The 27765-nt window shown below is 49.1% G+C and overlaps 1 protein-coding gene across 2 annotated transcripts in view; it reads right to left on the reverse strand.

Annotated features, from left to right (window-relative positions):
* LOC144798962 (cold-inducible RNA-binding protein B-like) overlaps positions 1-27765 on the reverse strand; it is an 88281-nt gene that overhangs the window by 60252 nt on the left and 264 nt on the right. Inside the window, exons 2-7 of one of the 2 annotated variants that reach the window (XM_078670100.1) lie at positions 17919-18036; positions 17718-17824; positions 17333-17456; positions 17030-17135; positions 14592-14659; positions 1894-2437 (exon numbers count right to left, since the gene is read on the reverse strand). In XM_078670100.1, coding sequence (XP_078526226.1) covers positions 14599-14659; positions 17030-17135; positions 17333-17456; positions 17718-17824; positions 17919-18021 — 501 coding nt within the window. In that variant the 5' untranslated portion in view covers positions 18022-18036 and the 3' untranslated portion in view covers positions 1894-2437; positions 14592-14598. Of the gene's footprint in view, positions 1-1893; positions 2438-14591; positions 14660-17029; positions 17136-17332; positions 17457-17717; positions 17825-17918; positions 18037-27765 lie in introns of those variants that run through there. The other variant, XR_013603714.1, reaches the window with a different exon arrangement.

Raw genomic sequence — 27765 nt, forward strand, 5'->3', positions numbered from 1 at the left:
AGTTGTCGAGCTTCTTCTCCTCGCGACCTTTCTCTTTTGGGTGTTGAAACGTCTTTTCCTCGTTCATCTTTCGAAGGCTGGGTTTTTTCTTGAGATCTTCATCCTGCTTTGAGGGATTCCTTGTCTCAAGGCGTGCCTCTGGTCGGCAAGTGTTGAACGCCGAGGCTCCCTTTTTCACCCTTGAGTTCGATTTTTAGACTCTGGCATTTTCTTCGAGGTCACTGACTCTCTTACCTCATGTTTCGTTGTCCTATTGGCTGCCTGGGCGTTGACGATCCGCAAGTCGGCAACCAAAGTTTCCCTCTCGCACCGTCAGCTACGTTTTCTTTCTCGTCATTCGAGAGACCCAGGAATCTTGGGGATGGCAATGTCTGCCGTCCCTGCATGGTATGATGGGCCCGCCTCTATCGCTCAGCCTCAGCGTCTTTGGCATTACAGGGAGCAGGTGTTGCAGTTGTCGCATCAATGGTCTTCGGGCAGACAGAGGTTGCAGAGCAAGTGGTGGCGATTCGGGCATAACTGGAACAAAGTCTTCTCCATTAGGCCACACAGGGAACCCTCTGCATGAGCATTCTCGAAAAACCGAAGAACTGTGTCTCCTTCTCTCTCTAATTCTCCTAGAGTTTTTCTTCACAGCCTCACAAGGGACACCAAATGGGGGTCCTTCGACAACCACCAACAAAATAAAATTAGAAGGTCTACAAAAATTGAGAGTCCCGGACCAAACCACTAGATGTCGGAATATTGCACAGTATGTGACTTCAGAAAAGATGCATGCTGCAAAACCACAGGTACTTCATGTGATACTGGGTACAGTACAGGAAGGGCATCCGTTCCATCACCCAATGTGTATTTTCCATGAAGAAGTCAAAGACAAGGGTGAATGTGACCCCAAAGAGGGCCTGGGTCCCTGGAGGATAGAAATCAATTGACAGGCGTCTGTCTCTGAAGGGTGCCGCACGGCCGATGAAGGCTTCTACCCTCCCCGCGATTGTAGGTGTGGAATTTGACCGTGTGAGCCAGAGAAAAAAAACAAGTAGAGTCTCGCAGCTGAGTCAGTACACGTTTGAACCCAATGGCTGAAGAAAAAAAAAATGTATACATCAGCCTTTAGGTAGTTAGCCGTGAAGTAAGCACAGTGTCATACCGCCTTATGCTACATCTAAAAACAGGAACTGACCTGGGATGGTTCTGGACAAAGGTGGGGAACGGAAATGGGAAGCCCAAGCTTGGTCCCTTTCCAAAGATCTTGAAGTGACAACTTTCAAGAACCTTTTTCTGGTCATGGCTACCATGCAGGCATTTTTATTAAGTTGGAAACAAAAAAGGAGCAGAACGGCAAAAATACAGGGATTGCAGGGAAGATTTTCTCAAGAGTAATGGCTTCAGAGAAACGTGTTCTACTAGAACCACATTTCTGCGCTGAGGATAAAGCTGGAGTCTCTCTACTAAGTTAGATCACGGGGAACTTAAATTGTGCTTGAAAAAATATTTCAAAAGCAGACATATTTACTTAGGAAAGGGGAGCAGGGTTTGGGTCATGCATTCAAACAAGCTCAACAGTTCAAGGAGACCGCATTTTTTTGTACTTTCTGTATAAAGGCCTTCTTTGCTGTACACAGCACTGTTGTCATCTCCTATCCTAGGAAAGACATCTCAAGAGTATGAGCAGGACAGAGTTCCTTTGCAGAGCCTAGAGAAGTCTGCTATGTTTCAGTGCAGAAGTCTTCCTGTTTACCCACCCTTTGAGGAGGAAGGATTGGCTAGGTAACCAAAAATGAAATTCACATTATTAGGTTTCAAAATGGTGCTAGTTTTGTAGGAGATAATTTACCAACCTTTTGCATAATATATCTGCAACCTGTGTTTTACAGAAAAGTGCCACGAGGAGAGTAATTTCAGAGTGTCTTTTAATAGACTTTATGAAGCCGAAGAAAAAAACGATACTGAAATACTCACCACTTAACACATTAATGAAATGTATTTTTGTTCCAGTAAAAAAGGACAATAAAAACCGTTCAGATGCATATTTCCAAGAACCTCAGAGCAGTTACAGTAATTATAAAAAGATTTAACAAACCATTCTCTTTATGTATCGCAAGGAAGCTTGCCCTAGAACACATGCTCCAGTTCACAACTCGTAACACGCTCCAAGGATGCTACCAATGTGATGTTGACCATTCAAGTGTGGAGTCCTTCGCAGCTTCCTTAGCATCCACTGAACAGTAAAATGGACATTGAGAGGGTTCACAAATAGGCCTCGTATAAAAAAAAAGTTCATGGAGAGCAAAATGCAGGACAAAACTTTTTCAAATAGGTAAATCCAGACAGTGAAAGTATGCAGGTGCACTAAATAAAGTTCAGCGAGGCTCCACAAGTCTTTCTAAATTCGGCCATTGGACTGATGATCAGGTCAGGAAGGACTGTTACTTGCGAGCTGAGAACAAGAAGCAGGCACAAGTGTAAAGTCACTGAAGCATTGAATTATGCATTTAGCTCATTACAGAAACCATCCACCAGTAGAAGTAGTGCACAACCATGCTAGAGCTCCACACACCTGGCGCTATCTAAGTGCCTTAAAGATTACAAGGACCACTGTATAGTCAGAGGATTCAGGCGTCAGCCATTAACTCACCAGACCTCAGAGCCCACACACTATTCAGTCTTTCAAAAAAGTCTGCTTTCAAGCATGAGCATCGACTTCATCTTATTACCAGTTTCAGAAAATTTAGACAGAACGCTACAGAAAATGAACCAATAAAATCCTAAATTTGCAGCTAAAAAATGCAGTAGTGAGTGAACCGAAAAGATCTGCAAATCTGTTCGGAGGCCTGACTTTGTAGGGGTCACGAATTAGGGTCTCGTGTAGGTAAATAGTATTTACCGATTCGTAAATACCGAATTTTACCGATTCGGTATTTACGAATCGGTAAATGCTATGTAGCTTAAACATCGGTAAAAATTACCGAATCGTTAAGATTCGGTATTTACCGCATCGGTATTTACCGATTTGGTAATTGCCATTCATTCCTATGGGCCTGCAGGCCCATAGGAATGAATGACAATTACCGAATCGGCATGTATGTCTGCAATATGGCACTGAAGCAATTTGCATTAAATAGCTTTTTGGTTTTTTTCCGTTATTTACCACCAACTTGTAGTTGGTGGTAAATAACGAATTTAAGTGCTCCCTACATTAGGAATTCGGTAATTTACCGAATCGGTATTTAAGAAATCGGTAATTTACCGATTTCTTAAATTACCGATTCGGTAAATTACAGAATCCTTAATTTTGGCCCCCTACATAAGAAAAGCCCATTACCGGTCGGTAACGGACGAAATTCGCTAATTTCGGCCGTTACCGACCGGTAATGAGCCACCTACAATTGGCCCTAAGTTATTTCATACGAAGCAGAGCAAATGGACTAATGCTACAGGAACATGGCACAAAGACAAAAAAGTCTGGCAGCTCAATACATAAGAAACTTTCTCCAGGGCTAATTCCCACAAGAACAAGTTACTTACCTTAAGTAAAGGTGTTTCAGGTGGAAAATTCCTAGGTCGCTGGACTGGATCTTCACAGTAGAACTTCAGCGCAGCGCTAGGTGTCGCAGTGCGGCTCTGCACTACGCATGAGCACCACGCCTGTGCACCTACGTTAGTTTCTTGCTTGACCATTTCAGGGTGCTTGGACGTGGAGTACAAAACAACTGGAGATACCAGGGTGCAGATGTCCAATTTGGGACCATATTAAATGGTAAAAAGAGACCTCTCCACAAAACAGAGAGTAGGAGGGCAGTGAGGAATCAGTGGTTAGATACAGTATGCAACAGAAAGAGCATTCTCGAAGGTAACTTGTTCTTCTGACGGATACTTCTAAACACAGATCCCTCAACTTTAGATTAGATACCAAGGCGGCGTCTCCCAAGGTGGTGGCTCTGTGGCTAATGCAGACTAAAAAGTCTGCAGGACTGAACAGGCAAAACGCCCTTCCTGTTGGACTTGGCTGGCAAGGCAGTAGTTCTTTGTGAATGTGTGCACTGACGTCCATGTAGCGACCTGACTGATACAAAGGAAGGCACTTCATGTACTAAAGCAGTGTTGGCAGTCTTAGCTCTGGTGGAATGGGCCTCTCAGGCCTTTTCGAAGTTGCTTCTTAGCCAATATGCAGTAGCTGTTAATACAAATGACTATCCACCATGACAGAGACCTTTTCTGCAGCACCATTCCCTTCCTTGCCCCAGAGAACCCCCACAAAAAGCTAACTGTCCACCCAATGTACACACGTTTTGGTGCTATCAGCTGGAAGTTCTTTTTAGGTTAAGCTGATGGAGTCTCTCCTCCTCTTTCAAGGTGTAAGGCAGACTAAAGAACTTTGGAGGATAATGGATTGCCCAATGTGAAAAGGAATTACCACTTTTGGCATGAAGGTTGTCCTGGTCCTCAGCACAAGTTTGTTAGGCATGAAAGGTAGTGTAGGACAGTTGCAACAAGATAGCCTGGAGCTCAGGCACACACTGAGCTAGAGAAGGCATAAAGCAACCCATCTTTAGCATCACAAGATGCAATACGAAGCAGTGCATCAACTCGAAGGGCGTACACATGGGAAGCCCCAGAAGGAGTAGTTTCTGTCCTGTAACTCCAGTTCTGTAGTAGGGGTATCTCTGTTATAGTCATAATCTAGTGAATAGTCCCGCCCATGTGCGTGGACCCCGGAGCAATCAAAAATAATCTCTTACAGTGTCAAAAAATGCAGAAAAGCATAGACACTTAAGAGAGAATTTAAAGACAGATAATGCAGCCAACCGGGGAGGAGGGAGGGCGCTTATGACTATAACAGAGATACCCCTACTACAGAACCAGGGATATTCGTAGGTCAGACCAATTGTTCATCAATTATGGATCTGTCAGGACGGGTCTTGCGACCTCTAAGCAGTCTATCTCTAGGTGGATTGTGTCCTGCATACAGCTGTGTTACCAAAAAGCTAATAAGACCTTAGGAGGTAAGCCTAAGGCTCATTCCACCAGGGGCAAGGCTGCCACGACAGCGTTGCTCCGTAATGTTCCGATTGCAGAAATCTGCAAGGCGGCCACTTGGAAGTCGGTTCATACCTTTGCTAAGCATTACTGCCTGGACACTGATGCCAGGGCAGACGCTCAGGTTGGGCAGGCTTCGCTGCGAAATCTGTTCGCACAGTAGTGGCCTTAATTCTGTTTTCTCCACCGCCGCTTGGTGTGGGGATGGGCTTGCCATTCTATTCATTAGATTATGACTATACACAGAGATCCCCTACTACAGAAGGAGTAGTTTCTGTCCTGTAACTCCAGTTCTGTAGTAGGGGTATCTCTGTTATAGTCATAAGCGCCCTCCCTCCTCCCCGGTGGAGAGAGACATTTTCCTTTATGGAATGCTACAGGTCTGGCGTGTTACGCCTTCAAAAAGAACTGAAACTAAGTTGGACCTGCTATGCATTCTGGGATACTGGGAGAAGGTTCTGGAAGATTCTCTTAAAGGCACAGTATCCTGTTTTGAGCCACATAATGGCAGCCTATGGGGCTTGTCTGTCCAGGTTCTTCTCTCTATCATTCCTGAGGGATTTTGCTGGTAAAGCAAGGGAAATCTGTACAGGCTTTTGCTGTTTTGTTGATTTTATGGTGGAATTTCTAGTTGAAGTACTGGACAGTGTAGCCTTTTTAGGCTGCATTATCTGTCTTTAAATTCTCTCTTAAGTGTCTATGCTTTTCTGCATTTTTTGACACTGTAAGAGATTATTTTTGATTGCTCCGGGGTCCACGCACATGGGCGGGACTATTCACTAGATTATGACTATAACAGAGATACCCCTACTACAGAACTGGAGTTACAGGACAGAAACTACTCCTTCTGGGGCTTCCCATGTGTACGCCCTTCGAGTTGATGCACTGCTTCGTATTGCATCTTGTGATGCTAAAGATGGGTTGCTTTATGCCTTCTCTAGCTCAGTGTGTGCCTGAGCTCCAGGCTATCTTGTTGCAACTGTCCTACACTACCTTTCATGCCTAACAAACTTGTGCTGAGGACCAGGACAACCTTCATGCCAAAAGTGGTAATTCCTTTTCACATTGGGCAATCCATTATCCTCCAAAGTTCTTTAGTCTGCCTTACACCTTGAAAGAGGAGGAGAGACTCCATCAGCTTAACCTAAAAAGAACTTCAACACCCTCCTAACATCCAGGGAATGCAAAGACCTTTCCGCTGGAGATGAAGGATTATAAAAGAACGTAGGTAAAGATATAGTCTGATTGATATGAAAATCAGAAACAACCTTGGGAAGAAACTTAGGGTGAGTACGCATAACAACCTTAGCAGCATGAAATACAGTATAAGGTTCTTGGCAACACAACGCCTGAATTTCACTCACCCTGTGGGCTGATGTAATGGCCTCGAGGATCGCCGCCTTCCAGGACAGGTGCTGCAACGAAGCCTTATGAATAGGTTCAAAAGGCTCCTTCATCAATCTGGACAGCACCACATTTAAGTCCCATGAAGGCGAAGGAAGCCGGACAGGAGGGAACACTTTCTTCAAGCCTTCCAAAAAATCTTTGATCACAGGGATCTGCAAGAAGGAAGTCTGTGAAGGGCATTTCCTGTAGGCAGTCAAAGCAGCCAGATGAACCTTAATGGAATGGACATTAAGGCCAGACTGCGCCAAATGTAGCAGATATGGAAGGATGACATCTTCCTTGCATGTCGTAGGGTCATAGTTCTTAGACTTGCACCAGATGCAAAACCTCTTCCACTTGTAAGCATAAGAAGTCCGAGTGGAAGGTCGCTTAGCCTCCTTCAGTATGTCCATACAATCCGCTGGGAGATTCAAATGGCCATATTGCACTATTTCAGGAGCCATGCCGCCAAACTCAAAGACGAGAGGTTGGGGTGCACCATCCGCCCCCCGAACTTCGTGAGATGGTCCGGCCTGCACGGCAGCTTCATGTGAGGAAGGAGAGACCGGTGAAGCAGGTCCGTGAACCACCACTGTCTGGGCCATTCCGGGGCAATCAGAATCATCTTCGCCCTGGATTGGGAGAGCTTGATGAGAACCGCTGGAATCAGGGGAATGGGTGGAAAAGCGTACAGAAAGCTGTTCGACCAGTTGATCCATAACGCGTTCCCCAGCGTCCCCGGCTGGTAGTACCTGGAGGCGAAGTCTCGGCATTTGCTGTTTTCGGCGGTGGCGAACAGATCTACGTCTGGAGTGTCCCACCTTGCGAAGACTTCTCCTAGTACTTCGTCGTTTATGACCCACTCGTGATTTTCCTGAATCAGTCTGCTCAGCTCGTCTGCCTGAACATTCTGCACACCTGGCAGATGAGTGGCAGTTATCGAGAGTCCTCGAGCCAGAAGCCAATGCCAGATCGCCTGCGCCTCCTGAGACAGAGTGCGCGATCTCGAGCCCCCCTGCTTGTTGAGGTAATACATCGTGGTCGTATTGTCCGTCTGTACAAGCAGAGAGTTGGTCCGGAAGGACGGTCGAAAGGCCTTCAGCGCCAAGTGAACAGCCCTGAGTTCCAGGAAATTGATATGGTACGTGGACTCCGACGGGGACCACGTCCCTTGAATCTGCAGATCTCCGGAGTGCGCTCCCCATCCCAGGAGAGAAGCATCCGTCACGATAGTCTGAGTGGGAATGTCCTTGTGGAAGGGAACCCCTCTGAGGAGATTCTCCGCTGAACACCACCACTTCTGAGACTGAAGAGCATGTAGAGACAGTCGTATCTTGTCGTCCCAAGAGCCTCTCCTCTGGTCCCTCTGATCTTCCAAGCACTCCTGCAGCGGTCTCATATGCAGCCGTGCATGTGGCGTCAGGAAGATGCAAGAAGCCATCGATCCCAGCAGAGAAGACACCGTCCTCACTGTCGTGGATGGAGCGGACAGGAGAGCCTGAGCCTTCCGAAGGAGTGATAAACGTCGCTCTTCCGAAGGAGACACGCTTGCCGACAGCGTATCGATGGAGGCTCCCAAGTACTGGATGCACTGGACCGGAGTCGGGACAGACTTGGACATGTTGATGTGCAACCCCAGCTTGTTCAAGAGAACGCACGTCTTCTGGAAGTGTGCTTGAGCTTCCGAGAAGGAGGAGGCCTTGATCAACCAATCGTCCAGGTATGGGTAGACAAACACCTTGTTCTTCCGCAGGTGTGCCGCTACCACTGCCATGCACTGCGAGAACGTCCGGGGCGCAGACTTCAGCCCGAACGGAAGTACCGTGTACTGATAGTGATTGGTGCCGACTTGAAATCGCAGGAACTTCCGGTGTTTGTGTGCAATGGGCACATGGAAGTACGCATCCTGCAGGTCTATGGCGCAAAGCCAGTCTCCCCGTTGCAGCTGAGGGTAAATCTGATGCAACGACAGCATGCGAAACTTTTCTCTGCGAATCCATTTGTTTGCCTGTCGCAAGTCCAGAATGGGCCTGAACTCGTTCTTGTCCTTTTTTCGGACCAGAAAGAACCGGGAGTACAGACCTCTTCCTCTTTGAGACAGAGGTACATCTTCTATCGCCCTTTTCCTCAGAAGGATGTCGGCCTCCGCCTGGAGCTCGCGCAGTTGATACTGCGAGCTGACCGGAGGAATCGATGGAGGAGGGCTGATGAACCGAAGACTGTATCCATTGCAAACAATATTCAGCACCCACCTGTCCTGAGTAATTTTTCTCCACTCTGCCAGAAAAAATTGAACGCTTCCCCCCACCGGAGCGGGTAACGGATGAAGGGGAAGTAACCGCTCAGGGGCGAGGCCCAGCCAGGCCCTTGTTCGCGGTAGAGGACTGCTGTCCACCTCTACCCCTCTGACGTTTCTGGAAGGGTCTTCTGTATTGCTGCTGCTGTTGTTGCCCAGAAGACTGTCCTCTTTCTCTACCCTGCGACCCGAACCGCCGTTGGAACTGGTGGTAGGGTTTCTTTTCTTTCGGCTTCTCCAAGCCCACAGCCGTCAGGGTTTCAGTCTCGGCCTTCATCCTGGCCATTTCGTCATCTGCGTGTTTCCCGAAGAGGGTGTCGCCGGAAAACGGCAGATTAGCCACTCGTTGCTGCGCTTCAGGCTTGAGCGACGTCAGCCGGAGCCAAGCATGGCGTCTCTGATTGATACCGTGGCAGTATCCATGAGCGGCCAGCAAGGAGATATCCGCCGCGGCACTGATGGCCTGGTTCGAAACCAGCATCCCTTCCTGGACGATCTCCATGAAGTCCTCTTTTCTGTCCCGCGGGACAAGGTCCGCAAACTGTTCCATGGAGTCCCACAGTGCCCGGTAGTACCTTCCTAACAACGCCGAGTCACTGGAGGCCTTCATTGTCGTGGAAGACGTGCCACACGCCTTCCGTCCAGCCGAGTCAATCCAGCGGCTCTCCTTATCCGGAGGCACAGTGGAGGACGGGAAGGTAGCATGTAGTTTCCGAGCCGCCGTCACAATCACTGAATCAGGCACTGGGTCCTTCCGCAAGAAGGCCGGGTCCGACTCAGGAGCCCTGTACTTCTTGACAAGCCTGGAGGGAGCCACTTTCACCACAGCCGGCGTAAGAAATAGCTGTTCCGCCGGCTCGACCAGTCCTGGCACCAAAGGCAGTAGGGGGCGAGACAGGTGCTTCGTGTGCAAAGTCTCGAAGATCACAGAAGTTGTGGGCGTAGGGGCCGTCACCTTGATCCCCAACTTCGCCGCCCCTCTCAGGAGAACCTCCTGGAACGTGCCAATGTCATCTATCGGAGACACCCCCGTCTCCGGTGAATCCAACAATGTAGGCGAATACGAACGGGTCCCAGAGGCCGAATGGGACCTGGACCGATGCCTCCTATGGCGATGTCTGGATCTCGAGGAGGAGCCATGTCCACTCCTAGACCTGTCCCTTCTCCCTGAGCGTGACCTCGATCTCCTGGGTCTGGGACGCTCCGCCGGTTTCCCCGGGTCGGACGTCTTGGGCTTAGGAGGAACCTTCGACTTCGGAGTCTTCTTCGGAGGTGTCGGACGGTTGGGCATCGACACCGATCTCGGTGGAACCGGAGGAGGAGCACCCGGCACCGGGGCCTGTGGTCCTGACAGAAGAGCAGGTAGAGGGGGCAACGGAGGAGGCGTCGCAGTCCTCGGAGGAGGCCCTCTAGGCAAAGGAGGGGGAGGAGGCTGTATAACAGTCTTCCTTGGTGTATACACCTCTGAATACGCCGTTCCCGGCGAGCCACCATCCTGTTCTGACTGTGGGGAGCCCCCCACAGTCCTCGGCCTGTCCTTACGGCCCCCTGACGCGGAAGACCGGTGTTCAGACGTCGACCGTGGTTCCTTCGACGTCGAGCGGCCCTTCGGCGTCGACCGTTTCGCACTCCTCGGCATCGACCGGCTTCTACGCCTCGACGTCGACCCCGACCAGATGGACGAACCTCTAAACCTCGACGACGGTCGCTGGTGCCTCGACGGCGACCTCGACGACGACCTCTTCGATCGCCTCGACGGCGACCTCTTCGAACGCCTCGACGTCGACCTCTTCGATCGCCTCGACGTCGACTTCTTCAGCGCCGGAGACCTCTTCCGTCTCGACGGCGGCCTCGACGACGAGGATCCCCTCGACGACGATGTCCTCGCCCTCGACGGCGAACGGCGGTGTCGCCTCGACGGCGAGCGCCGACGCCGGGCCCTTCGATGCCGTCCGCTCGACGCCGACGACGAGGAAATCGACACCGGGTTCGACGGCGGCCTGTGTAAGTCCCTCGACGTCGACGGGCGACGTTTGCTCAACCCAGAGCCCTGGGGAGACCGGGAACTGGCCGTGGACCGTCCTCTCGACGTCGTGGTCATGGCAACCGACCCAGACGGAGATCTTGGACGTTTGCTGGACTTCCTGCCCCTGGGGAGCCCCCCAGAGGCCTCAGCATGGGCAGTAGAAGCCCCTCCAGACCCACCTTGAGCCTTCAGTCTTCTTTCTTCAAGTCCCTGAAGTCTGATCTTCCTCCTGTCCTTCAGGGTCCTGCCAGAGAAGCCTCTACAGATCACACACTCCTCTGGGATGTGGGAAGAGGGAAGGCATGGGGGTCTGACTTGGCCTTCTTCCTGGAGCACTCCGGGCATTTATCGAATAATGCAGGCATTATGGACAATAAATGAGTGCAGAAAACCAAGAAGAAAGTCACCAAAGTACTTTAAAAGTACACAAAATCGAATTTAGTGAGAAAACACTAACAAAACCCTTGAAAAGGGAGAGCTCAATGCTCCAGGGTCCTGCTTGCAGGAGCCGGAAAAAAGAACTGAAACTAAGTTGGACCTGCTATGCATTCTGGGATACTGGGAGAAGGTTCTGGAAGATTCTCTTAAAGGCACAGTATCCTGTTTTGAGCCACATAATGGCAGCCTATGGGGCTTGTCTGTCCAGGTTCTTCTCTCTATCATTCCGGAGGGATTTTGCTCTTAAGCAAGGGAAATCTGTACAGGCTTTTGCTGTTTTGTGGATTTTATGGTGGAATTTCTAGTTGAAGTACTGGACAGTGTAGCCTTTTTAGGCTGCATTATCTGTCTTTAAATTCTCTCTTAAGTGTCTATGCTTTTCTGCATTTTTTGACACTGTAAGAGATTATTTTTGATTGCTCCGGGGTCCACGCACATGGGCGGGACTATTCACTAGATTATGACTATACACAGAGATCCCCTACTACAGAACACAAGGTTCTACTGTAACATCAATAACAGATTCAGAGGAAATGCGTGTTAAACCTTCAAGAAACTGCACAACAGGTTATATTATGCCGATCTGTATGGTGCAGCTTCTCACCCGTGTGGGTATGCAGGCGCGGGTCATTTAAAAACCAAGGACAGTCGGCCCAGGAAAACAACCAAAAAGTCGAAAGGGTCAATAAATAACCTTTAATGGTGCCCACTGCATGAACTTGCTAGATCAAAGACAAAACAAATAAAATATCCAACAGATTGACTTGCAACGGGTCTGTCCTGCGGACTCTGCATCAGAACTCAAATTTGTCCCAGCGTAAATAGACATCCTGGCAGCCAGGATGACGTCCACAATTTTGTTGCCAAATCAAACGCGGTCAACTGCAATTACTCAATCTCCGAGCACAGAGGTGAAGATTGAGCAGGTTTGAGTGGAAAACCAAGCCCTGCTGTAGAGACAAAAAATCTTTCTAAAGGGGTAGCCTGATCGGAGAGCAGGACCACACACTCCCGGACCAACGTATTGGTATCTTTCATAGATTCACATGCCTGAATCATTCCCCGTCGTCGGAGTGGGAGTTCCTGGGACTCCCACTCCGACGATGGGGAATGATTCAGGCATGTGTATCTATGAAAGATACCCCAATACTGCAGAACTTGCAGTTGCTGTAGTAAGATGGAGAGGAGCTCATCAGAGATGCTCTGATGTGGGAGGAAGCAGTGTCAGGTAGAACCGAATTGAAAGTGCCCATACACCCCCTGAAAAACCTGTGGGCAGCATCCATGTGTGGCCAGTATCCAGGGCACAACTTATTTGGCTGCATCTTGTGCCACCGCTATAAAAGGAGCGGTGAAAGGAACCCCTGCTAGAAGGTAATTGTAATGCCCCCATGGACTTCGCAGTTTCGGTGTCCTTTTTCATCTTTTCAACTGAAGTGTCGACTGTTGGCCCAAAAAGATGCTCTTCATCAAAGGGCTGATTGAGTACGGAGGATTGGACCTCCTGCTTGAATCCAGAGATTCGAAGCCAAGCGTGCCTGCGTATGCTGGTGTTGATGGCACGAGATGCTGTGTCTGTTGCATCTAGTGCGCATTTCATGGATGTATTGGTGATAAGCTTCCCTTCTTGGATGAGGTTGTTAGCCTTTGTCTTGTATTCATCAGGCAAACATTGGATGAGTTTTTCTAACTCATCATAGTGAGCTCTGGCGTAGCGTGGTAATAGGGCCTGAGCATTGGCGATTCGCCAATTACTAGCAGCCCGTGAGGCCAATCATTTGCCTGATGCATCTATTTATTTAGACTCCTTATCAGGAGATGGGGCGTTGCCTGTAGTTTGGGAATTAGCTCTTTTGCGTGCACTAGATACGACAAGAGAGTCTAAGGGCAACTGTCCCTTAATATGTACACCGTGATGCATGACGGATGGGGGCCGTCATCAGCACAGAAGGGTCAGTATTCTGGCTCTGACTGGGTCCGTAAAAACCTCGTCTACGTGTTTTATAATGCTCTTGAGTATGGGCAAAGTATTAGTGGATTTCTGTGAATGCGTGAATGTCTCCACAAGAAAATCCTCCTCTAGCGTGTCTGAATGTAGCTCCACCCGTGGTATTGAGCAGCCGTTAATAAGCTGTGCAAGCCTATATTATCATCAGGTGGAGAGGGTCTGGAGGGATACAGGTCAGGGTCTTTATTGTAATCTTCCCATGGGTCAGTGTCATGTGGAATGTCCTGATCCTCGTCCCCATCCCGGTTCCCCATTATCATCATCCTGTGGTTCAGGTGAAAATGGGGGTGGTGGTGAATTTGATGGTGTGATTAGTAGATGTGGGTTAGGTGAAGAAGGAGGTATGCAAGGGGGAAAAGGGTTAGTAACCTCTGAGAGATCTTGCTTCCGTTTTTTTGGAAGAGTGGCTGTAAGGTGTCCAGCTTTGGGATCGATACAGAGTCTTTTCTCTATTGGGCCCAAAAACTGTATCTTCGGATGGAAGTTCCTTGGAAGGAGTGTCTTTTTCCTTAGGAATGGGTTTCGGCGTGGAAGATCTATGAGGGTCTTTGTGCACCAAATGTACCGAGTCTGGATGCTTATTTTTTGTGTGTTTAGAACCTGATGTTTCGGGTCCGAGAGTTTCTGTGCGCAGGTTGACGGCTCCGAGCTTTTAGGTGCCGAGGATTTTGGTCTGGACGATTTCGGCTCCGAGTCCTTCGTTGCCGGCATTGTAGGGAGTGGCACATGAGGCGGCTTATGATTCAGTGCTGAGGTGTTTCAGTACCGGAACGGGGCCGGCTCGAGCCAGAGCCGGAAGGCTTGTCCTTAAGTTTCGTATCCAAGCCGGAGGGTGGTGCGTGCGTGTTGATCTTGTTGTGTCCTAATTTTTATTTGAACAGTGCTATGCAGCGCATTGTTCTTTGTGCGCTGGAGACAGGCACACGTTGCATACTTCCTGTGTGCTGGTGTGGGTGTACTTGGCTCCACACCAAGGGCACTGTTGGAATCATTTTCTTTGTCTCTAACACCTGGAGACATGCCTTGGGTTTTTATAGAGGACTCTTGTGTATGCAAGGAGGATTTCAGTCAGGCACACATAAGTAGATTTGCAGTGATCCTTGGACCAGGAGATATTCTAGCCATCTGCAGGTTTAATAAAGAATGTTTACTGTTTCCCATGTACTAAAAGGAGGAATGCAATAAATGCCCGAATGACTGCTTTTCAGAAGTGTTCCAGTGTCTGGCACACGACAGAATCAATCAGTGTTCAAGCATGTCACTGAAGATGGAGAACATGAAACATTCAAGGTACTGATTCTGGCTTAGGTCATGGTGAGACTCAGAGAACAGATACTGCTGGATATTTGGAAGTTCCGTGTAACCACGGCACAAAGACACAACACTCTGAACCGACTTACCTTCAAGCTATTCATAACTGTCTCTGTAGGATCCCCCGGAGCGATCATAGCCACCACGCCTGCCTCCGCTGAGGAGAGACAATTCAGATGAGAATCAAAAACAAAAACGCACTGTATACACCAACTCCTAGCAAAGTGAAATCTGACAATTTACTCTTAGTGTGATATTTAACAGCAGTCGACTGGCAGTCAACAAAGCTACAGCACACTTTAACTGAAGAGCTTTGCCAGGTGATTATATCTAGCACATCTATGAACATGTAAGTGTCTTTAGAGGACCTTCCGCCCAGAGAGGCTGGTCTTTCAGCCATGGGTGAACCACAAATCTTCCATTTTTACTTTTTCTTTCACACAAATCCATGCGTGGGGGCCCCGCCCATATCTGAAAAATATGATCTCCTAATTATGTTGATACCATGGATGCAAGGCTTAACACAGCCTCCTAAACTCATGCACAGAATAATTGTAATCGCCTGCAGAAGGCAATGTTTAACATAGCAGTTTTTCAGTAAAGCAAATGATATTGAAAATAAAGGACAGACCTCTGTAGACTATACTAAGCCCATCCACCCCACTCTGTAGCCCAAAGTCCAGACATTTTGGTGGCGTTGGGGGGACTCCCAAGCTCAAACCCTCCTCAGGGGTGCTAACTGCCAGGTTTGCACTGCTCGCAATAGCATTATGAACCGGGAGGAGAGGGAGCATATGACTTAGAGAGATAGTAATGCTGCAGAACAGCATTGGATCTTTCATAGATTCACACGTTTGAATAACGATTCATAAAGTAAAATTTGTCAAAGACATTGTGCGGAAATGAGGCTTACCGTACCAACAACGTTCACACAATACAGAGAAACCGATGCCTCAGCTGATGATTGGACACCTAGATCATAGTGTCTGGGAAGGTATGCGATGCGGTCATGACCAGGTTGCTGCTCTGTTAAAATTGATTCTGGGTAGGAAAACGTTGGGGGGCCCAAGCAAGCTATACCTCACTGGACTCTCCCGGGTGTTTAGTTTTCAGAAATGTGTGGGTCTGGTAGGTTTCCCAAGATAGCCGCCGAGCCCGGGGCCAAAAACCCAGGTGACCCCCTCAATATGTTTTGGGCCCTTGCCTGTCGCTGGTACTTGAGCCATTTTTATCGCGGAAGGGTAGGAAATTTGTGGATCCATGCAGATTCACGAACTTTTCCCACAGAAATGAGAGGAAAATGTGGGTTTTTGACCTAGTTTGAGGTTTGCAAGGGATTCTGAGTAACAGATTCTGGTGAGAGCCAGACAAGTCCCCCCCATCCTGGATTCCCCTGGGTGTCTAGTTTTCAATTTTTTTTAGGTTTGCTAGGTACCCTAGGTGCCGCCAGAGCTAGGGTTCAAAATCTACAGCTAGGCACTTTCCAAAAAAAGGGTCCATTTTCACTGTGAAAATGTGGTGTGTCCACGTTGCGTTTTGGCCAGTTTCCTGTTACGGGCACTCGGCCTACCCACACAAGTGAAGTACCATTTTCATCAGAAGGCTCTGGGGAATGCGGGGTGGGTGGAATTTTGTGGATCCAGGCAGATTCCAAAACTTTCCATCACTGAAATGTGAGGAAAATGTGTTTTTTGAGGGGGTGGGGAGAGAATTTCTCTGGTTGACGACGATAGAAGCACAACTAGTTTGTGTATCTACTGCACGGTTGCTGTGCTAAGTGCGTGTTTTGATGTTGTTCAGGTCGAATTTCATGAGAGGAATTGCAGATGACATTGTCAAATTGCACGTTTATGAGGTTTCTATGTATGCAGATTCCCTGCTTTTTCTTTTTAAAAGGGTGGCTGGGGCACTCCGTTAACGATTATTAATGCCAATTGTGGCTTTAATTTAATAGGTACACTATTGTTTTTGAAACTAGCCCATGGGTTGAGATGGAAAAAGCGTTTATGAACGTTAATGATAATCTAGTGATTGACGCCGACATTAATTCCCAGGCAGTTACTCAGGGACGTGTGGTCAGGCAGCAGTTGCAGTGTCCAGATTGCTCAATTAAATCCAAACTGTAGGGGTTGGTCAGAAAGCAGCATGTGCTCTACTGGCAGAAGGCGAGCATGGAGACATTTCAAGGATGGCAAACCTTTGTCAGATGTCCAGCCCTACGTGGACAGCTAGGTTGCCTGGCACAACAAAGCAACCACTGACTTTCTGCCAAGGTTATTGTGGAACCCATAGTAAGAGGCCACCACGCAGCTACAGATCTCAGAAGTTACGCTGTGGATAGAGAGGGTCAGCTCTAATAAAACTGAGACCACCCCAGCTCAAGGCAAGCCTTGCCACCACAGGCTGACACTACTGCAAACAGAAGTTGTGTTGTTGCTCTGGGACCTGTTACACAGTGGTAGCTGCAGCAGGTGCACAGACAGTCCCTCACCAACAACACGAATCCGAACAGAGTAAGTCCTCTTACCCGCCGTAATAATCACGGGATCCACCACCATATCCTCCGCGTCTGGAGTCAAAACGGCTACTATCATAACTGCTGCCATAATTCCCTCCGTACCCGTCTCCGCCGCCTACAAGAAGGAAGCAGACAGTCAGGAGTTTAAAGAGGAAGCAAGCATTTATGTATGTTCTAGATCTCAGCATGAGCAACAAGATTTTGGGTATATCTTTAAAAAAAAGTTATTGACATCCTACCCACAGAGGTAGAAAGGTTGTGACTGTGGTAATAAGACACTTAAAGATGTCCCACATAACATCATTCCAATACCTCGCCCTCCTCTGCCTCCACGGGAAAATCCTCTGCCGCCACCAGAACCTCCTTGATAGCCACCGCGATTTCGATCTGAAGATTTGCCGGCTTGGTCAACTCTAATCTGGCGCCCATCAACAGTCTGGAGTGCAGGAGTAGAGAAAACACAGTAGTATGGTCAGCTTAGAGGAACACAAAATAAAAATGTTGAAAAGCCTGCAAGCCATGTGTTCGATAAACGCACTGCAAATCAGGCAGAGTGCTCCATAACAGAAAATACCACAATCATTGAGGTCAACTGGGCTCACAAGTTACTCCTATTAGTGCATTTCTTCCATGAATTCACTAAGCTATCAGCAGATCCCAGGCATTCTCAGATATATTGCTATTCAGGGACCCCCACCTTTCCATTCAGGGCCTGCTGTGCATCCTTTGCGTCATCTTGATTGTCGAAGGTGACAAATCCAAAGCCTCTGGATCTCTGGGTCTCTCGGTCTTTTACTACAACAACTGCAGGGAAAACAAAAGCTGTGTGAGAGCCATCTGCGGACAGTCATTACATTTCAGACATCGGAGAAACAAGATGCTTGAAATTCAGTCTCACCTTCTACGATCTGCCCATACTTGGAAAAAGTGTGCTTCAACGTGGACTCGTTGGTGTCAAAATTGAGGCCCCCAACAAAGAGCTTTGCATCATCAGATGACATGATGAGTTCTGAAACCTGCACAAAGCAAAGATTTCAATCAATATAAAGGCAGGAGATTAGGGCAGCGACTAAGAAATGCAGTCCCCACTTTAAATAAACCGTTTCAGTAACCCGGATGAGGTAGAACAGTTAATAGACCGACTATCAGGGCTATATGGGTGTATGTGCCAGAAACCACTGAGAAGTGTTTCCACATTTTTAAACTTATTAAATAAAGACAGGTTATTTTTTGTCTTTTTTGAAAGGAACATAGATTACCAAATCATCATAAGAGTATTTTGCGTGTTGACGTAGTACTTAAGAAAAGCATTTTAAAATGAAAAACTAAAACAAGTGTATGTTCATCTTAAGAACAAACTCAAACTGTCTCTTTAAAGAGTCTTAAAGTTACCCTGTCCCATCATGCGCAGGATTACGTATGCCGTTTGGTTTGAGCTTAAGCAGAGAATGGATATTTGAAGCACAAACACACATGTCCCTAAACCACAGGTAGATAGGTAGATCTTTATTAATTCAGGGATAAAACCCATTTTGGGGAGCCACTATTTTAAACAAGTCTTTTGTCTTATCCTTGAAGGGAAATGGTCATTTAGTATCCATAAATCCTGTTAAAAGCTTCCTCCATACCTCGGTTTTCGGGGGCTTTGAGATCAATTAAGGAAAGAGGATATAAAGGCTTTAGCTTCAAGCGTACTCGTTCTGAGATGGACAATTCAATAAAGCTCAGCAAAAATATTTACTAATCTTTTGCTAGCCGCAAAGTACTGGATTTGGTAAATTGCTCATGCACGCAGTGATTGCTACATTTCCTCCTGCCTGCATCAGCCTATGGCTGACAATATGTGTTGGCCTTAAAGAAGCAATTTTGAAGCAAGATACTACCTAGCAAGGGACTGCTTAAGGAAAACTTGTCTGAGCATTATTGGCAGCGACATCATTAAACTAAGAGAACTGAAAGCCTGAGATAGGTAAATAAAGATGACGTGGCAGCATTGAAAGCCTGAGATAGGTAAATAAAGATGACACGGCGGCATTGAAAGCCTGAGATAGGTAAATACAGATGACGTGGCATCATTGAAAGCCTGAGATAGGTAAATAAAGATGACACGGCGGCATTGAAAGCCTGAGATAGGTAAATAAAGATGACTCGGCGGCATTGAAAGCCTGAGATAGGTAAATAAAGATGACATGGCGGCATTGAAAGCCTGAGATAGGTAAATAAAGATGACACGGCGGCATTGAAAGCCTGAGATAGGTAAATAAAGATGACACGGCGGCATTGAAAGCCTGAGATAGGTAAATAAAGATTACATGGCGGCATTGAAAGCCTGTGATAGGTAAATAAAGAGGACACGGCGTTATTGAAAGCCTGAGATAGGTAAATAAAGATGACTCGGCGGCATTGAAAGCCTGAGATAGGTAAATAAAGATGACATGGCGGCATTGAAAGCCTGAGATAGGTAAATAAAGATGACATGGCGGCATTGAAAGCCCGAGATAGGTAAATAAAGATGACACGGCGGCATTGAAAGCCTGAGATAGGTAAATAAAGATGACATGGCGGCATTGAAAGCCTGAGATAGGTAAATAAAGATTACATGGCGGCATTGAAAGCCCGAGATAGGTAAATAAAGAGGACACGGCGGCATTGAAAGCCTGAGATAGGTAAATAAAGATGACATGGCGGCATTGAAAGCCTGAGATAGGTAAATAAAGATGACACGGCGGCATTGAAAGCCTGAGATAGGTAAATAAAGATGACATGGCGGCATTGAAAGCCTGAGATAGGTAAATAAAGATGACACGGCGGCATTGAAAGCCTGAGATAGGTAAATAAAGAGGACACGGCGGCATTGAAAGCCTGAGATAGGTAAATAAAGATGACACGGCGGCATTGAAAGCCTGAGATAGGTAAATAAAGATGACATGGCGGCATTGAAAGCCTGAGATAGGTAAATAAAGATGACACGGCGGCATTGAAAGCCTGAGATAGGTAAATAAAGAGGACACGGCGGCATTGAAAGCCTGAGATAGGTAAATAAAGATGACGTGGCGGCATTGAAAGCCTGAGATAGGTAAATAAAGATGACGTGGCGGCATTGAAAGCCTGAGATAGGTAAATAAAGATGACTTGGCGGCATTGAAAGCCCGAGATAGGTAAATAAAGAAGACACGGCGGCATTGAAAGCCTGAGATAGGTAAATAAAGATGGCACGGCAGCATTGAAAGCCTGAGATAGGTAAATAAAGATGACATGGCGGCATTGAAAGCCCGAGATAGGTAAATAAAGATGACTCGGCGGCATTGAAAGCCTGAGATAGGTAAATAAAGATGACATGGCGGCATTGAAAGCCTGAGATAGGTAAATAAAGATTACATGGCGGCATTGAAAGCCTGCGATAGGTAAATAAAGAGGACACGGCGGCATTGAAAGCCTGAGATAGGTAAATAAAGATGACATGGCGGCATTGAAAGCCTGAGATAGGTAAATAAAGATGACACGGCGGCATTGAAAGCCTGAGATAGGTAAATAAAGAGGACACGGCGGCATTGAAAGCCTGAGATAGGTAAATAAAGATGACTTGGCGGCATTGAAAGCCCGAGATAGGTAAATAAAGATGACACGGCGGCATTGAAAGCCTGAGATAGGTAAATAAAGATGACACGGCAGCATTGAAAGCCTGAGATAGGTAAATAAAGATGACATGGCGGCATTGAAAGCCCGAGATAGGTAAATAAAGATGACTCGGCGGCATTGAAAGCCTGAGATAGGTAAATAAAGATGACATGGCGTCATTGAAAGCCTGAGATAGGTAAATAAAGATGACATGGCGTCATTGAAAGCCTGAGATAGGTAAATAAAGATGACATGGCGGCATTGAAAGCCTGAGATAGGTAAATAAAGATGACACGGCGGCATTGAAAGCCTGAGATAGGTAAATAAAGATGACACGGCGTTATTGAAAGCCTGAGATAGGTAAATAAAGATGACATGGCGGCATTGAAAGCCTGAGATAGGTAAATAAAGATGACTCGGCGGCATTGAAAGCCTGAGATAGGTAAATAAAGATGACATGGCGGCATTGAAAGCCCGAGATAGGTAAATAAAGATGACGCGGCGGCATTGAAAGCCTGAGATAGGTAAATAAAGATGACATGGCGGCATTGAAAGCTTGAAATAGGTAAATAAAGATGACGTGGCGGCATTGAAAGCCTGAGATAGGTAAAATAAGATGACGTGGCGGCATTTAAAGCCTGAGATAGGTAAATAAAGATGACACGGCGGCATTGAAAGCCTGAGATAGGTAAATAAAGATGACATGGCGGCATTGGTTCTCCTTGGCAAATCACAGTTTACCTGCTTTTCCTCGAGACTTGAAAGAGCAAGGCAATTTTGTGGAAGAACGCAATGCTGGTTTCAAGCTGTTCGTGCCATTGTCAGGGAAGTTCATTTGGACATCCCGCAAGCTGTCAGAAGCAAGATGGTCAAGGACAGACACAGTAGGATGGGGGCGGAGGAGCTCTGGCAAGCACCGACGCCTCCTGTGCAGGTATGTGGATAGGTGAAGTGGCAGTACCATGGACAGTCTGGAGCAAACTGCACAGGATTCCAGATCTGAAATCAACTCTGAGAGGGGAAGCGCCACCAGGTTATCGAAGGGGTGTATTGTTTAGATCTTCGTTCACCTTGCTGCAAAGGGATCAGATAGCACCTTTCGTCAGATTGACTGCCACTTGTGCTCTTTTAGCTGAAACGTAGCGTTTGTCAGCCCCTCAAGTATGTAATCCTGAAAGGTGCCCCGATGCAATGTAAAGATTCCTCACCAGAACCAGTGACAAGAGTATCTACACAGAAATATGGGTGTTAGGAATTGCTGCTTGTTGAGTGAGCGAGGATATCCAGATGGAAGGATCTGGGGTGGTGTAGGCAGTAGGATGGATGGATGAGTGCCAGATGAACGTGCCCTATACTCTAGCCTCTTGCTGAGATTCTTCAGCGTTTTGGAAGACTACTTAAAAGTTGTGAGCTTGTCCATAGTGCCTTTGCATTCCTCCAGAGATGATCAGTCACAAATGTCAAGATTTCAGGCTTCTGGAGGTAGCCGGACGACGACGACATGCAATCCCACAAAGAGGAGACATTTCTGACCAGACGAGAAGTGACTCAGAGGCAATGGCATTTTGTACAACACAAACAGTCTTCAAAGGCCTTTGTTCAAAACGTGTAATTCCTGGATGAACAAGACTAAAGGTTTGAGGTGAAGACATGGTTGTTGACAGTCGAATGCGGCTGCACATCTTGTTGGGCCAGATGTATCAAAGGGTTTTGCCCATTCTGTGTCTATGGGGAAATGTGTTGATACATATGGCCCGTAGTACCTTCTGTCTGCAAATGGCCAATCGCCCAGAAAACTACAGATGAAACTTTCTTTGTAACCGAGAAAGCCCGCTACTACTACCCTCGTGCATTTTGCCAGGAAAAAAGTGGGTGGGTGACTTTTTTTGTCTGAAAGCAAAGACCCAGTATAGGTAATAGCTTTTGCTGATAGTGTACCTCATGAAACGCATATTTTGCACAAATGTATTAATGTGGTGTGGCATACTCAGTCTCCTTTTAGTTGCGCCATCCATATAACTTTCTCTCGACGCATTGCCAGGTCTGAGATTCACAAGTGGTCAAATCATCATATTGAGTCCTTCTTGACTAAGAATTAGTAGGAGTACATGCAGGTTATTTTCATGTTTAAGAACACTCTGCCCCACCCACACTAAGGTGAAATTGAACTTTTTGGTACCAGTTGATCTAGGGAAAAGGGTATCTACACCCTTGAAAGAATGGTGAGCCAAGAACTGCAGAATCGGATCTGCTGTCTAAATGAGCAGTTTCTAGCGACAATGTTTGTTTTTATGTTATGCCAATCTGAGATGGGTGGAAAGGATATCACAAAGGGGGTATCAGGTGATAGAGGCTTGATGGTATACAATGATGTTATGTAGGGGCTTTCTATATCACTGGAAGGGGTCGAATTATAAACTGGCTTGGTACTGCAGTAGAGTGCACTGCTGAAATGTTTCATTAGAGTATATAAACTTGCGGTGGCTGGCCCATGCCACAATCCTTTGTGTGAATCTGTAGTCTCTCTCCTCTTCTCCAAACATACTCCACTCAAGGTTTCACCTTGAATGTATTATTATTGTGAATTAAGTCAGCAATGGATTGGTAGTTCTGTCTTCTGGTCTAGTAGTGCTCAGAAGGCGGCCAAATCATTGCAGTGATGGCTTAAAGGCCTTCTCCTTTGTGTATCTACATGCAGGCTGGTGGAGAAAGAGCACATGATGCCCTGGTGATCTCTGGGACAGAGTAGGTTGAAGAGTCGGAGGGTAATGGGCACACAGACCGGACGCAGTGTCGGTTTAGATATGTATGCTGATATCAGGTAACTATAAAAGTTTAGTCTCTAGGTTGCTAGGGCCTACTACAGGAGGGGTCTTAATACTGGGGGGGGCGGGTCTCGCTAGGGGGTCTTTAAGTGAGCCTGGAAGGGGGTGGGGGCGTTCTAGCCAAAATGAGCATTATGCTGATAGAAATTCTTTGTTTTAAGCAGGAAAAAAATTAGCATCAGTAAGACACTCTGTAACAAGCCATCACTGACATCTCTTGTCATTTATATTTATTTATTTGTATAGTGCTAGAATCGACCCCCGAAGGGGTATCTCTGCGCTTAAGCAGACTGTGAGGAGAGGCAGTGGTTCCTAGCAAGTTTAGCAGATACAGAACAAGAAGGTTTTAAGCAGTTTCCTGAATATCAGATGTTCTGAACACTGTCTGAGAGAGAGAGGGAGCTCATTCCGAAGGCAAGGGCCAAGGTAGGAAGGAGCTTTCCCTCCTAGTCTAGCCTTTCTTATATGAGGTACTTCCAGAAGATGTTTACCGCTGGAACGGAGAGATCTTGAGGATGCATAGGGTAGAAATTTCGCCGAAAGATAGGAAGGACCCAGGTTCGGCAGTGCCTTGTGAATAATACAAGTTGTAAACTTAATCCGTTGGCGGATAGGAAGCCACTGGAGCTTTACAAGGAGGGGGTGGGAGGGAGTCCAGGATGGAACATTCAGGACCAGCCGTGCTGCTGTGTTTTGAAATACCTGTAGTCTGCGGAGTAAGGTTTCATTGGTCGAAATCAGCAGGCCGTTACAATACCCTGGCTGGGAGTATGTATCAAAGGGGAAGGGACCCCAAATACTCTTCAAAACCCCACCCCCACCTCTAATCACACGATGGATACTTTTACACATTAGAAGGGCCTGTTTGCCAAACGTATTATTCTGGTCAAGCAAGCATTTGGTTCCATTTTTAAAACTATAACATAATTTAACTGCTATGTTCAAATATGTCTTGTGTTTAAATAAGCCGAGACATATTTAAACATTGCGAATTTAGTATAAAAATTCGGGTGGGGGGGGGGAGAGCATTGAAAAGATTTAAGACAATTGGCCTACAGTGTTGTTCCTACAAGTATCATTGCTAGTTTGGACACCTCCATGACATTGGCTGCTTGAGTGTTGATCGGATATTCCATGTTGTGTTCTTTCCCAGCTGCATTTCCTTGGGACTTTCATCTTCGCTCTGTTTCTCTTGGGGTGTTCTAACACACATCCTCTGGTCAAATGTGTTTCTCTGCCCCAGCCCTTTCATTCACTCATCAGATGGTGTGAGCACAGCACGTGGCCTCCCAGGTGATAGGTGCAGCTGGCGATGAGCATAGATCCCTGTGTGGTGCAGTCTCTGGCCGGTATGAAGTTGTATTTTGATGCCAAAAAAAGACACTAGCACCCCAGCTGAGGTCTGTGCCAGATCTGGAACGAAGATAAGTCCTCCTTTTCCAGGATTGGGCGACATTGTGTCAGGCCAGATGGCAAAGCGCTGCTGGAGCAATGGCAGTCTTGATACTCACAGAGTGGGTTAAGCCACAGGTACTTACGAAGTTAGATTAATTTAGTTTGATTTGTTTTATTTAATCTCTGAAGTAAATGTTTTTGGTTTAAAAAAGAAAAACTGAAAATACATAAGTTTATTTGGGTACATGTTCTTCATCATTTGAACTATGTGAAAATAGCAGACTGGGGGCACACTGGCTGGCCAGTGGGAGCTGTTGACCCCATATCTCTTTCTTTACCTGTCGAGGTGCCCTCGCAGTACAGGGACCACCAGAGCGACCCTGCTCACTGTACAGCAAGGTAACTTACAAGAGCACGCAGACTGCACCCAGGGGCTGCCAGCTCTGCCCTCAGCTCGACTGCACCCAGCTCTGCCCTCAGCCCGACTGCACCCAGCTCTGCCCTCAGCCCGACTGCACCCCGGGGCTGCCAGCTCTGCCCTCAGCTCGACTGCACCCAGGGGCTGCCAGCTCTGCCCTCAGCTCGACTGCACCCAGGGGCTGCCAGCTCTGCCCTCAGCCCGACTGCACCCAAGGGCTGCCAGCTCTGCCCTCAGCCCGACTGCACCCAAGGGCTGCCAGCTCTGCCCTCAGCCCGACTGCACCAGCTCTGCCCTCAGCTCGACTGCACCCAGCAGCTGCCAGCTCTGCCCTCAGACCGACTGCACCCAGGGGCTGCCAGCTCTGCCCTCAGACCGACTGCACCCAAGGGCTGCCAGCTCCGCCCTCAGCTCGGGTGCACCCAAGGGCTGCCAGCTCTGCCCTCAGCCCGACTGCACCAGCTCTGCCCTCAGCTCGACTGCACCCAGCAGCTGCCAGCTCTGCCCTCAGCCCGACTGCACCCCGGGGCTGCCAGCTCTGCCCTCAGCTCGACTGCACCCAGGGGCTGCCAGCTCTGCCCTCAGCTCGACTGCACCCAGGGGCTGCCAGCTCTGCCCTCAGCCCGACTGCACCCAAGGGCTGCCAGCTCTGCCCTCAGCCCGACTGCACCAGCTCTGCCCTCAGCTCGACTGCACCCAGCAGCTGCCAGCTCTGCCCTCAGACCGACTGCACCCAGGGGCTGCCAGCTCTGCCCTCAGACCGACTGCACCCAAGGGCTGCCAGCTCCGCCCTCAGCTCGGGTGCACCCAAGGGCTGCCAGCTCTGCCCTCAGCCCGACTGCACCAGCTCTGCCCTCAGCTCGACTGCACCCAGCAGCTGCCAGCTCTGCCCTCAGACCGACTGCACCCAGGGGCTGCCAGCTCTGCCCTCAGACCGACTGCACCCAAGGGCTGCCAGCTCCGCCCTCAGCTCGGGTGCACCCAAGGGCTGCCAGCTCTGCCCTCAGCCCGACTGCACCAGCTCTGCCCTCAGCTCGACTGCACCCAGCAGCTGCCAGCTCTGCCCTCAGACCGACTGCACCCAAGGGCTGCCAGCTCTGCCCTCAGCCCGACTGCACCAGCTCTGCCCTCAGCTCGACTGCACCCAGCAGCTGCCAGCTCTGCCCTCAGACCGACTGCACCCAGGGGCTGCCAGCTCTGCCCTCAGCCCGACTGCACCCAGGGGCTGCCAGCTCTGCCCTCAGCCCGACTTCACCCAGGGGCTGCCAGCTCTGCCCTCAGCTCGGGAGCACCCAAGCGGCTGCCAGCTCTGCCCTCAGCCCGACTGCACCCAGGGGCTGCCAGCTCTGCCCTCAGCCCGACTGCACCCAGGGGCTGCCAGCTCTGCCCTCAGCCCGACTGCACCCAGGGGCTGCCAGCTCTGCCCTCAGCCCGACTGCACCCAGGGGCTGCCAGCTCTGCCCTCCGCCCGACTGCACCCAGGGGCTGCCAGCTCTGCCCTCAGCTCGGGTGCACCCACGGGCTGCCAGCTCTGCCCTCAGCCCGACTGCACCCAGGGGCTGCCAGCTCTGCCCTCAGCCCGACTGCACCCAGGGGCTGCCAGCTCTGCCCTCAGACCGACTGCACCCAGGGGCTGCCAGCTCTGCCCTCAGCCCGACTGCACCCAGGGGCTGCCAGCTCTGCCCTCAGCCCGACTGCACCCAGGGGCTGCCAGCTCTGCCCTCAGCCCGACTGCACCCAGGGGCTGCCAGCTCTGCCCTCCGCCCGACTGCACCCAGGGGCTGCCAGCTCTGCCCTCAGCCCGACTGCACCCAGGGGCTGCCAGCTCTGCCCTCAGCCCGACTGCACCCAGGGGCTGCCAGCTCTGCCCTCCGCCCGACTGCACCCAGGGGCTGCCAGCGCTGCCCTCAGCTCGGGTGGGTTTAAGTCTTTAAAATGACCTCCATCATCAACTTGCCCTGGGTGGCACGCTCGAATGTGCCCTTCCCGAGCCCCTCCAGATTAAACAAGCACCGGCAAATGCCAGCGCTCTTGCATTGGCTGCAGCCCTCGCTCGTTGCTCCTGTTTATTGTCATGTGTGTTCCTCTGCGGCCGGCCGTGCTCGCTCACGCCGGCCACACAGTGAGTGTGATGATTGTTGTTGCGCCTGGAGTTGTTGTGGGACTGCTGAAGCTCGGCTGCGGATCTGAGCCCCGAGTGTCCCGGGTCTGCGGCTCCAGTCCCCAGAGGCGCTTGTACGGCCACGGACACGGCTGCCACGCGGGGTTCACACGGCGGCTCCCGCCCGTCCCCGCGGCCTCCAGGCCTGGCTCCGGCGCGCGGACCACAAGTCCCAGCATGCCCCTCTGCAGGCCGCAGCGCTCGCGAGACCCCGCCCTGCAACGGCCGCGCGCCTCCCCTTGTCCCGCTAGACCCCGCCCCTCGGGTGTCGTCACTCGTCCCCGCGGCGCGCGCCTCCCTTTGTCCCGCTAGACCCCGCCCCTCGGGT

Source organism: Lissotriton helveticus, chromosome 12 (genome assembly GCF_964261635.1).
Source record: "Lissotriton helveticus chromosome 12, aLisHel1.1, whole genome shotgun sequence".
Classification (NCBI taxonomy): Eukaryota; Metazoa; Chordata; class Amphibia; order Caudata; family Salamandridae; genus Lissotriton; species Lissotriton helveticus.